At 34.3% G+C, this 13,517-nt stretch overlaps 1 protein-coding gene across 2 annotated transcripts in view; it reads right to left on the reverse strand.

Annotated features, from left to right (window-relative positions):
• LOC109599020 (CD166 antigen homolog A) overlaps positions 1-13,517 on the reverse strand; it is a 140,749-nt gene extending 127,232 nt beyond the window's left edge. Inside the window, exons 1-2 of one of the 2 annotated variants that reach the window (XM_049962608.1) lie at positions 13,269-13,517; positions 4,717-4,884 (exon numbers count right to left, since the gene is read on the reverse strand). In XM_049962608.1, coding sequence (XP_049818565.1) covers positions 4,717-4,843 — 127 coding nt within the window. In that variant the 5' untranslated portion in view covers positions 4,844-4,884; positions 13,269-13,517. Of the gene's footprint in view, positions 1-4,716; positions 4,885-13,188; positions 13,248-13,268 lie in introns of those variants that run through there. The other variant, XM_049962607.1, reaches the window with a different exon arrangement.

Below are 13,517 nucleotides of genomic sequence, written 5' to 3' on the forward strand. Positions count from 1 at the left end.
ACCGACGCGTCGGTTTTGTTATAATGTATGATATGACGGTTGTGTTTTCATCCCTTCGGCTCTTAATGCTGTGCCGCAGTCCGAAATGTCAATATCTAAACGGATTTTAGTACTCACAGCACTGTACTTAAAGGTCTCTTACGACATTTTGAATGTGTTTGAAAATGATTTTACATACACATATTTCAAAATTATTTTATATCTAATAGTGTTTCCTTTCTGTTGTATATTAGTAACAGTGTAGATGTTTCAAATCGGAAGTCGTAAAATCTCAAATGTAACGGGTAGGAGTGGAGTTATTAATCAAACATTCTGGTAATGATTAGGGGTTAAATTCATCATCGTATTGATCGGAAGTGACGGAACGTGGACCCCTCGCGAAACGTCTTGATGGGGATTGAAATCGGGGTGCCATTGATGTTGCTTCTGCTGCCGAAATGTTTCTGAGCTTCAGTTTCCGAAACATCAATTAGTTCTTTGTACGCACTGTGTCTCATTTAGATATTTTAATTTTGAAAATGTGCAACAGTAATAAGTAATTGGAATATTGAAATAATTTTCATTTTCCATAAATACAAATACATATAATTTAATTGAAAATAGGTGACTTTAATCAATTTAAACCAACGTTCGTTTTATAAAATGTTTGAAGGGATTTGTTTGTATTATAACGTTAATAATAGTAAAGTAAATGAAAACATATTTTTATTATTTATTGCTGGTTTTTACTTTTCGATTTATGACACAAATAAATATTTGATAATACAATTTAATTCGATTTAATTAAAAAATATACTTTTTTGCTATTAATTTATTATTCCCACTAGATGTTTTAGAATTGGTGAATGCGCAGAATAGTTGAGAAAGCAAAGTAAGATAAGTGATATTCCATTCTCTGTCCTTATTTGGTGCCCTGATCAATTTGACATTTTTTCCAATCAACAATTTTGGCAAGTCCCTACATATTTAAAATAATTTCTAGTTAAATAGTAAAATTCAGTACATGTCCGACAGTTCTGCGATAAGACAAAGGACCTGTTGACTTTGAGTGTGACATTGTCGTCGAGAAGAGTCGCATGTGAAGTAGATCGTGAAGCGGCGCAACGGATAATGTGGAGATGATAAATTAAATTTGCATCCGACATCAAAATTCCGGGTAGTACATTAACGCCGACGCCAATATCAATAAATCTCCGCGTATAACTTTCTTATTACCACATTGACATGTTCGTTCGTTCCAGCGCAGACTTTCTTACGGTGGTGGAAAGTGCGAAACATCTGCGTCAGTTTCGACACCGGTCGATCCGGCTACGGGGTTGCACGGAAACGTGTCCTCCGGCGAAACGAATGTCTCGTCAAGCAGCTGAGTAACTCTAATTTGGAAGAGTGCCTCGGAATATATCGTGTTGCAGGAAGTGGTAATGTGTGCGACATAAATTTCAAATTTTATAGCGCCAGGCCCGAAGCGAGGATACATAACATACGCTCTATCTACGTTCGATGGTGTAAAAAATTGTGGCACCGACAAACGCTTATTTATTTATTTATTTATTTATTTATTTATTTGTATGGAGATGGTGGAAACAGCGCAACTTTATATGCGCTGACCGTCTTCATTTTACAACAAATACGAAAACCCAATTATTTATTTTGCATTTTATGCTTTATTAAAGCGGTAATTTAGCAACAAAGTGCAACGTAATATAAAAGGGAATTCGTGCGACGCAAAGCCTGAAATTTTCTACGGACTTCAAACGGCTCTCGTGCAAACTTCGATGATGGTTGAAATTCAAATAGTGCTCAATTACAGAGCGGCCATTTTCCTTATTGATATATGGCAAATATGCGAAATTGTTTTATTCATCCGACGAGGTAAACATGGAAAACATTTTTTTATACAATTCTGAATGCATTTGGGCAAAATTATTAATATCTATACAAAAAAGTATTTATGGAGTTACTAAAATGTATTATTAACAAGTCATTGAGTTTTTAACGATTATTAGTGAATTTGTACGACTCAATTGAGGATTCTTCCAACCATAATAATATTTTATGCTTTATTGAACAACATTTATTAATTGTAACTCATAATATTTTCGAAATTCTTTTGTAAAATATGAATAAAATGAGTTACACAGAAAACAAAGTATTTTTTTAACTAATAATAAACCAATATAAATGTTACAATACTTAAAACAATACGGGAAAACATAAACAAATCGGAATTTGATTTTGTACTGTGTTTTTATTTGTCGTCAAATATCGATAAAAAGTAGCTCGCTCGCTTCGTTTTTGTTTTACATTTTTGAACAGCCCATCAACTCCGCGCGGAAGGAAAAAAATATGAAACCAGTTTGAGTTAATGCGGAAACAATGTAGAACAGATCACGTGGATACAAAGTACGGTTATTTCCTGCATGAAACGTCGTCGAACAAGGTAATAATTTTTATGAAAGATCTCGGTCCGTTCATTAGAGCAGTCGCAAGTAGTTTCGCGCCAAACACATAAACTTTCTTTACGCCACGGCGAGTTCCAGGACGTTAGACGTTCGAAGGCCATTTCAGAAGAACACACACCTCCCGAAAGCGTTGACGAGCTTTTTAAAGGAGCGACGAACAAAAATAAATTTGATGGCGAAGTTTGCCATTGTGTCTGTATTCGCGTATCCTTATAAGGAAACAACAGCATTAAGGAATCACAATGCTGCAAATGTTCTTGTACTAATTCCGAGACAACTTATCTCACCGCTAATGGCCACAAAAGTGTTATGATACTACAACAAAAATTTGCATTGTGTAATTAATTTTTCTCTTTCCAAACTTTAATGACACCTCCAATTTAAATATATTCAAAATGAGTCCTAAATATGCAGATTAATTTGGAAGTATTTAGGGCGGTTCATCTAATGTTTACTAAAGAGATTTCTTGACGCTAAAAGTTAATTTATAAATAAATGAATTTGAATGTCGCCTGGCGGCCAAGTTTTTGTTCCTAAGGGCATTTCCTTAATAATTTGCGTTTAACTTTTGAACTCCATGTCGCGTCGATGAGGTTTTATAATCAAGATATCCATATACGTCTTGTTAGTTTTATCCACGTTCAAACTAGTAAAGTATGCATTTGATGTGAGAAACTTTACTCCAAAGACGGAATTTTCTAGTTACTTTATTAGTTTGATGAATTAACTTTAACAAGTTTTGAATTGCCCCACCACAATAGCATACATGGTTAATTAAGTAATCTGAAGTGGTTGTAAAAATAATAAAACAATTATGAATATAAAGAGGGAAACGTAGCGAATAATTTGGTTGGGCCGCGTCGCCGACGGCACGTAAACGTTGGGTATTCGGATATTCGGGTATTTAGAGTTGGCAGAACGAAAGTCCCGAACTGCGGGGCGCATAAATCAAAATGTCAAATACTTAGTAAATACTTAACCTGTGCTGAAAGAGCGGAGTCGGCGAACCGGGCGCTTCATAATTGGCGGAATGTACTCGAACATTTGTTATTGTCCTTGTCTCGTCCCGCGTTTGTTTCGTTATTTATCGCCCCATAAAGGCCCATTTAATGTTCTCCTCATTGCCCGGAATTTCTCTATCACTCATTCGGCGATAAAAAGAATCCGGGGTTTGATTAACGAAATGAAAAACACCGCTCCCGCCCGTCCGACCATTTTCTACTGTTACGCCGACTCCCAAAATTCGACTATAAATTAAATTCCGGGCTGAAAATACAAAATGTATAGACACGGCTTATTTACTTCCCGTGTGTTTGATTTATATCCTCAAGTTATCGATTTGCTTCGGCGGGATATTAAAAATGTATTGGCAATCTCGGGCGGTAAAAAGTGCACGATCAGTATGCATACATGGGCCAAGGCAACGACTACACCCGAGGCTGTAGCTTAACTGTTGTACGAAACTAGGAAACTTATGTCGGACTGCGACGATAGACGATCAACTAAAAAGAACGGGGCCGATCGAGGGAAGAATAAAAAAATCCCGAGCCGTAATCGAGTGAAGGTTTTGCCGACTCGTCGCCGGGGACAATGTCAGATTTCCCCGGGGACGTAAACCCGAACGGCGAGTACTTTTTCCAGTTGTTCGACTTCTATCCGAAATACGGAGAAATTTAGAGCGCACCGTGTCAACTTAATTGCAACAAACGACGTGGACGAGTGGCCTTTGTCGTACCGACACTTTTATTGCGGTTTGGGCCGCCCGCGGCGTGGTGCCACCCTCCAAAGAGCCAAATTAGGAGCACAATAATCGTCTTCTAGCTGCACACGATTGATGCTCCTTTGTGTGTGCACACACACAATGGATTTATTTATAAACAAACCGTTCCCATTGAGGACAGCAAACAGAAATGCATTGTAATCGGGCGGGCAAGTTTAAAAACGCGGCCGGCCAGAAATAATTACGTTTTCAGTTTGGATAAGTTTTTATTGTTGCAAAAACAAACAAAGAACAAATTGAAATTTATAGGCGCGACGCCTTGTTTAGTGTTCAGCGTTCAGCGTTCAGCGTTCACGGCGCTTTTTGTTCTGTGTTCTGTATACGTTGCTCATAACACTAGGCTGAACCGAAAACCGACTCACAACTCCGGGTCGCATTATCGGTAATTTACTGCGAGACCTACCATAAAACGAAACAAAACGGAATGAATACGCTCCTCCGCATACATTCGTAACTTAAAAATTTACCACTCACCTATTGCGGAAGAGACGAGGCCGGCGAGCAGGGTGAACTTTATCCATGGCAGTATTCCAATCAGTGGTGATCTCATGACGTCACAAATACCATGTCTGTTTTTCACCGGTCCTATTTTCAGGCACATTCACAACCAACACTAACTACTTCACCAAATTACATTACGACCTGCAACAGAGAAGGAATTTCAATTAAGGGCCCTTTGTTGATTAAACCGTCCGGCTTTTTTTGCCTTCTGCTCTTGCTCTTACTCTTGGTCGACGACCGTTTATCTCAACCGTTCAGAGCCAAAATGGACCGTTTAATCATTCGCCGATACCTTATTTCCAATGTTGAAACGTTTTTATCGGACCGAAACCGCTGTGAAAAATTGCCTTTTCATCACGGAAAATGGATATACATAAGCAATGCTCTCGTTATCATTCAAAAGGATGAACATTGTGGTGGCAACTTCTTTAATTAAGATAGAGAAATTTATTGGCAATAGAATCCCATTAGAAAAGTCATTCGAACATCCACGACCCCTCATCTAAACGGAAATAATTATTTTTTCCTTCCCCACAACATCTCTTGGCTTCCAGTAATTTATCTCCGCGATAAGGAAAACGTTTTTCCACACACACATTCCCATTATTGTGTTTGTCTACCACACTCGTATTTCCATATTTCTAATGTGGTTGGGTATCGCACGAACGATATTGATTAACTGACAAAGCAACTAGTTTAACACAACGAATTGTTTGCATGTTAAATTTTAATAAACATTTGTCAAACACCCAATGTTCATTTTTATTAAAGGCAATATTCAACAAGTAAAAAGTTGTTCGTGTTCATTGATTCGGCGATAATTATTTCTACATTAGTACAACTATTGCTTTTTACGGTTAAACATAATATTGAACCACTTTAGACACACGACTTTACCACTAACGATGCTAATTCTTTTATTATTGATTATGTGTTAACTCACAAAGTGTTATTTTATTTCGACAATCTGATTTTCTTACTCTATTATTTAAATTAGAAACTGTAATTTTAGAAAAAATCACGGAAACGATTGATAAATAATATGTGTATTAAATTTAATTTTGTACTTTAATAAAAAATTAAATCATTGAGCTTTCTATATCTAAATCATACACTTTTGTAATCCGCATCAATTAAATGAGGATTTCTAAAGATTTCGATCAGTACAAAGAGGTCAACAACATTTGTGTTGTTGAGTCTGAGAATCGTGCCTCGAATGTTATCGACGGGGTTTAGTTAGGCATCCATTGGCCATGTGGGTTTACTTTGTGATTTGTTCACCCCACAGATGAAGCGACACGCTCCGAGGGCAACAATAATACCCTTCGTACCTTGTTAATCTTTTATAAATGACCCATGGAACCCCCACGTCCTTTTCCCATTTCCCTTTATGTTTATTAAGTTCTTTTCTTCTCTCCGATTCAGACACTCCAATCGTGTTTGTTTGTCTGTATCATATTGTCAATAAGGTAATAAATTTATAGGATTTCGTACTGGGGGAAAACATGCATTTTTTCGATCGTAATAATCAGTATTTTCTTGGAAAACTGAGAAATAATTTTTGTATTTTAGACTAGAGTTAATTTATTGATATAATTAATAATTCAATGTACAGTAGGGTGAAAAGGAAGGGTTTAATGCTCTAGAATAAAGAGGGGAAATCTTTATAGTTTTTAGGGTTGATTAATCTCGTACTTGTTTCTTGTTGTACAAACCGAACAAATACAGACTTCAATAAAAAATATTGACAAGGAACAAATGAATTTTGGAGCAGTCGGTTTGCGTTAGTTATACGACATGAATACAAATTGTATCTGCAACATTAATCATGACTAAAGTGAACAGTAATTACAATAAATACATAAACAAATTGACATGTTTCTCGCATTACTGATGCCAACTAAAGTTCGTCATGTTTGCACAAAACACAAAACGCGTTATTTGTTTCAAATAATGGATGTTAATTGACAATACGATAAACATAAATAAATTGTAAAAATATAATTTGAATAAATGTAAAAATATTTATTACACATTGTAAATAAAATAAATGTTTTAAGAGTAAATTTTCTCATTATTCGTTCAAGATTCACTTTCTCCTAAAAGTACATATAATTTTCGCCGAGTATCCCTTAAGTAAACTTTTGTAGAATATTCTAAAGGGGTGCATTGAAAATTAAAGTTTATCAGATCGTTCCTATATTAAATATTTGAAGGAGAAAAAGTAACTTCCAATTGTTAAATTAGTCTCCCCTTTTATTTTTACAAACTTTCTCACTTAAATGATCCCTAAAATTTTTTGCATTACTTTTATTATAATAAAATAATTATAATTTAAAAGATACACAAAATAATACCGTAAAAATTCTAAAATTTTATACAGTTGTTCGTTAATTTGATAAATTAATTCACGTTCAGCGTATTTCCGCGACGGCGGGATTTTTACGGCTCTCCGGACAGTCTAATGAAGTAATTAAATTATGTAATAAAAAACCGTCCCGAAACATGTGAACACACGAACTGTCACAAACTTAGCCAACTTCCACCCCCGAAATATCACATTACGCGGGCTGTAATTAATTTAAATTGGACTCTGGCGGCGGGTCACTTTTCGCGGGAATTAAAACGCATTTTTTAACAAACATTTTACGACACGACCGGAACCGCCCCATTGTGTGATAAGTTTTGCACCCCTCGAACACGTTACACGCTGTTACAACCAGATGGTGCTCTATTATAATAATAATTATTATTATTATTATTATTATTATTATAGTTTGCTGTTAGATATTTGCAATGGATACAATCACGTTGTTAAGCGTTGTTATGGTTAATGTTTTTTAATACCGAATCTATTTGTTAATAGTAAACGCATCTCGTCAATTTATTTTGCGACACATAAAAGTGAATTAAAAAGTTTATTAACAATTTCGGGTTGTTTAATTAGACATTTCAGAGGTCGCAGAACGACGAATAAAACTTTATAACTTTTACGACCGCACGATATAAAAGTTTATTGTCACTCGAAAATCCGATTGAAGAAGATGCATTTGTTGAATTTCATAAAAGTGGCTCCGGTTGTTGTTTTTTTTTGCTTGTACATCGTAAAATTGTTAATTATGGTGCCGGTAGTAAACTAGAAATATATATCATATTCAGGCAGACTGAATGGAACTTAATACATTTTTAGGTGCACTTGCCCAAGTTTTATTGTCTGCGAAACGACTCCGCAAAAGATTTTCACTGGCATTGTTTGACTGTGCACGTTATCTTGAATAACAATAATTTGTTAATATGCAGATTCTTGAGCGCAGCTCGTAGAATACACCACTGCACGATCGCATAATTGCTGTTTGTCATTTTGATTTCATTTCTTTTCCTTCTGTTAAGCTGGTAAAAATTTCTTGTCTCTAACTATATTTAGCAAGCACTAATACAATACAAAATACACATAACCAAACTTACATGGAATCAACTAGTATTTTCTAGAAAAAATTGTTTTTCATGAAAAAAAATTAGTCCTCAATATAAAGTGAATGTTTTTTGATAAAAACTGTAAATGCGTGGTAAGGTTTGTTTCTGCAGAGTCAATTTCACTGTTCCCATGTAATAGTGAAGTGAATTTTAATTCAAATGCCTTATGTGGGGTTATCAGATGAGTCATCAGAGTCCAGATGGGAAGAATATTGCGCTGTCGGAAGAAGAGATGTCGCAGACAGAAATTGCACATAAAGTGTAGTTTCGAAAACCTATTCAAGGTTTCTGGAGTTTGAAACTATAAAAAATAGGCCCTGAAGAAGTCGTGGAAAAGCCACTACAAAACGTCAGGACCGTTTTTTAGTTCACATACAAAAAGAAATCCCATTATATCCCATTAAAGTTTCAAAGGCAACTTGTGAAAACTACAGGTGTTAATCTTTCGGTTAAAGGTTCCACAATTATTAATATAAAATAGAATTGGCCGCTTTTAAAATTGAGGGGACCAAAATAGGCCTACAATTAGTTGATCAACGAATCCATGTTTCAAGAGGCTTCGTACTCCCGTTCAGTCCCCAAATATAAAAAAGAATTATGATTGGTGAAAAGACTCCTTGGTCTCGCATTAGACAATCACTAACCGGTCAAAGGTCTACTACTACCTGTAGTAAGCCTCTGAAGATGTGCTTTCGGGGATTATTTCCATTATGCAGAATAAAGCTCCTCAACATAGAAGCAGAGTTGTCAAAAATTGTTTGGAAGGGGAAGGTTTGAACAACTTATACCGGCAGCTTTAGAAGAATGGGGAATGTTCCCTAAGAATATATAAATACTTTGCATTGTTGCTAATGGTGGTTAACTATTATATCAGATTATTAGACCTTTTATTTTTTTTAACATAAAAATGCAGTTGAGTACACTTCTACCAAAGCCAATCTTATTCAACTTCTGTAACAATAATGTTGTGTCTAACATTTGAAAATCACTCTTGAACACCAAGAAAACTGCTTATATAATTTTATTATTTTCTATTATTTGCATACAACAGAATATTTTTACAGAAGTCTCTATTTTTGTTCTCATCAGTAAATGTTGATATTTTTAAGAAAGATATGATATTGTTTAATTCTAAGATTATTGTCAAATCACGTATTAAACTCTGCTTTAAAAGAAATATTCTCTAAAATGTAACGTCTATTTTCACTTCTATCAACAATATTTTGTATTTGTTCAATTCTCTCAATAAAATATTCATTAAATTTATATGTTACACTCGCAAAATTATTTATTATATTTATATTTTGCTTTTTAAGCTCCTTCCACAGTTCAACACTTTTTTATTCTTTAATATACAATTTAAATGTTGTATATTTATTTTATTTAATATGTATAAGTATTGTCATTACATTTTATTTAACAATTCTTTTCACAATTGACAAATTTATCAAGTACTTAGTAATCCGGAAAATGTCTGAGTGTGAGATCAATATGAAATGAAATTGCTTCCACTTCTACTTTATGTTGAATCCATTTTATTTCATTTCTTTTACATGCACAAAGTTGAAATTTTATATAATAAAACAATATTAGTTATTTATGAATGAACTGATTTATTCAACCATAACAAATTATGTTTATTGTTACTTGAAATGCCTTCACACAATAATGAACGAGTTCAAAACCGTTCTATTTTATCGTTCGTGTCCAGCGAATCAATAAACAACAAAGTGCACTATAATTTATATTAATCCGATATATTTTACAATAATACTTCTCACAACAAGTTAACGCATGAAGCCAATAATTTAGTAAATGCACAGATTCATTTCAAACTCATTAGTTTTAATAATTTATAATATCCGAGCACTATATAAGTGCGATCGGATTAATTGTTAATTTATATATTACAATTGCACAAATCCATCATGAATTTATGATTAATATAGGCAAATACACCATTACTAGTGTTACTAGAAATAATCCACTTCAAATTATGTATGAATTCTTTTATTTTCTATTTCACTCTTACTTTTCATCGAAAACACATTTGAAAAAGACAGAAAGACAAAAGAGTAGTAAAACTGCAAAAGTTCTATTCTACTCTATCCTACCATCTGTTACTTCAACTTTTATTGAGCTTCCTGAAGATCAATTTGAATGTGTGTGCCCATTTTTTTATTAAAACTTCCCAAGTTTCACCTTAAAAAAATACACAAGTAACAAAATGAATGAACTTGAAACTAAACGAAAATTTATGTATCACAATATAATAGTAACAATGAAATAAACAAACGAATGAGTCGGACGAAAAATGATGCGGTCCAACATCATACGAGTGCGTTTAATTCAATAAAACTTTTTATGGGGGATCTAATGGGATTAATCAAGACCTTATTTACTTCCATCGTCGGTCACAAATTAAGTTATTCAGCTGCATGGCAGACTGTCCGGAGCCAAGGAACTCTATCAAGACTTACTCGACATATTCATTCTTAATTTCTATCTATAAACCATCGAAACTTTTGCTCCAGTTTCTGAAACAATAATTGCTTCCAATAATTCCATCAGTCCGCTATGATAATATTTTTAATAAAAGAAAAAACTGATTCCTATATTCCATGAATTGGTTAATTTTTGGCGAAAATTAAGTTCCATCAAAAACAGTCGGATAAACGTTTGAACGAACCTACATCGAAAAGGGAAATACTGTTTTAGGGTTTCGTCCCCAGAATGAATAAAGACTGGGGATGAAGGGGACGGATGCATATCGAGTATCGGGAGGGCGTAAAACCGTTCAGTATTCTCTTACCGTATGTTCTATGCATCATAAATATCAAACGGTGGGGAAAATGCGAATCGGCCCGAAAAAAATTGTCCCGCGTCCAAATACATTTTTAACGTGAATTGTAACATTCATCATGTCGGATGAGACTGGAAAACTGTTCCGCATCCGTAATGTTTTATCGTTTTCAATTAAATTGGGCAAGATATTAAAATAATTGTCGAGTTATTTAATTGTGAACAGAATGCATCGCGCAAAATTTCACAATTACAATTAACATTACATGGATAGGACGTGGGGTCAAACCGCCATAATTGGAATACTAGGAAACTGTCTTTTCTCCCCTTTTGTTGAAACAAACGTCGGCTTGGAATGTGAGGGTTGCGCCCGCAAAAACCTTTTTAATTAACGTGAGGGATTTGCAAATATCAACGAAAAAACTTAACTCTCAAGCTGTTTCGTGAATTAATAGATTTACAAGATTTACGATCTTTTCAGATTATATTCTCGGTTGTACTTTATTTAAAGAAAAACTCGAACCCCACAAAACGAATTCAAATCGATTCTGGACGCAAGGAAGAGTTTTTATAATTATGGCTCTTAAAAAGTAATTTTTTGCAGGACATTCGAGTTGGGGAAGCGGAAACGTGGAACAAAAACGTAATGTTCACCAGCAGTGAACGCGTGTCATTTCAGTGCTGTAATGACCGATTAAGCCTCGAACAGACCAATTAGTCATAATGAAGCACCTTAATTAATCGAATGGGACTAATAAACGATTTAATTTCGCGAAACAGTCCGCCAACACGGACATATTTTAATGTGGTGTGCTCACTTAAATTCGACTTTAATTAAAAGCATGTCGGTCCAATCATCAATTTAATACTAGCCCGCAATGATCGAAATATTAAACAAATCTTAATGATGCCGAAATAAATATATTTTTTAATTAAAAGATGCAAATTCGGACCGATTAAAAAAACGATTAAAGTTGAAATGAGTGGGAGAAAGTAAATATTTGATGGAATTTGGTGTGTAGCCGTATCTTGAACGAAAATGTTCGCTGACAACTTTTTAAGCATGAAATTGTCTCGTCTGAAATATAATATGGGGCTCATATGAACGAGATAATATATTCAAAGGAAATTTACACAGGATGATGGGACAATTCTGACGTTTCCTCTATGAATTTATGAATTCCATTTTGAGCTAAAATTGACGACTTGCAAATTATGTCCTATCAGATTTTTTATTAATTATATTGATTTTTATGTCTCTTATAACAATAAAACAATAAAAATTAAAAATGCAATGAAAATTAGAAGACAATATTGAAAGATAAGTTCAAGTAATAAAATTATAGATCCATAAAATAATAAGTAATAGAATATGAGAATGAAAAGTTGAACACGCGATGACACACCATTTCCGATATTCTATTATAAACTTGATGCAACCACCTTTTGTAATTGGAAAATTTATCAACAAATTAGACAATTTTAAAAAATAAACAGAGTTACAACGAATTGCCATTTTTCATTATTTTATGATTTTTGTAAAGTTATGAAATATTGTTCGCAGAGTAAAATTTAGGGTTAAAAAACGCATTTTCCATTTTAATGGACTTGTTAACGAACATTAAACATTATACATGCAATGTTTACAAAACAAAAAGTGAACGCATTAGATTTTAGTGTAGTTTATACCAAATTATATTTATTATAAAATTAAGTGTAAAATAAATTAAAATTTGTAATATATTATAATAAGAATTTGAAGAATTTTGGAAAAATTATAAATACAAAAATTCACAGTTAACTTAATTATTAAGTAATCGATTTTTAAAAACCCCATCTTCAACAACGTAGAGTACATTAAAACTTATGCGGGTACAAACTCACTGTTTACATTACTATTAAGATAATAAAGTTCTATTGTAAGATATTGACAAATTAAGTTACATTTAGAAAATAAGTTTTAAAATATGAATTTAAAACGATGCAATAAAGAGGGAACAATATTCATTTGTGGTAAGAGATAAGTTGATGTGTTGAAAATCAGATTTAGTATGAACGCACACAAAAAAAATATTGTTGTGTCGGTTGGTGACGAAGGGAAAACAGAATGGATAGAGTAGAATAGAATAGAATGGAACAGAAGAGGGAAAATAACACACATACACATACCGGCGATAAATAATCCATTTCCCGGTCAGTCATCGGGAGACGGGAGACGGGAGACGGGAGACGGGAAGAAGCAACAATACCTTTGCGTGTCCTCCACCACCGAGATTAACACAAAAAAGTGGCGGAGGCGAAAGGGCTTTTCTCCACCGGCGGGGGGAACAACAACAGACACAAAAACCGATCGCAATCACAATGACGGCATTGTCAGCACGTCAACGCGACGCCGCGTGATTCGCATCCACACCGACCAGCAAGTATTGTTTTCCTGCGGCTGCAGCGGCTGACTGGCTGTTTCACTGTTCGGGCGCGAGATCAAGCTCGACGGTCGG

The sequence above is a fragment of the Aethina tumida genome, chromosome 2 (assembly GCF_024364675.1).
Source record: "Aethina tumida isolate Nest 87 chromosome 2, icAetTumi1.1, whole genome shotgun sequence".
Classification (NCBI taxonomy): Eukaryota; Metazoa; Arthropoda; class Insecta; order Coleoptera; family Nitidulidae; genus Aethina; species Aethina tumida.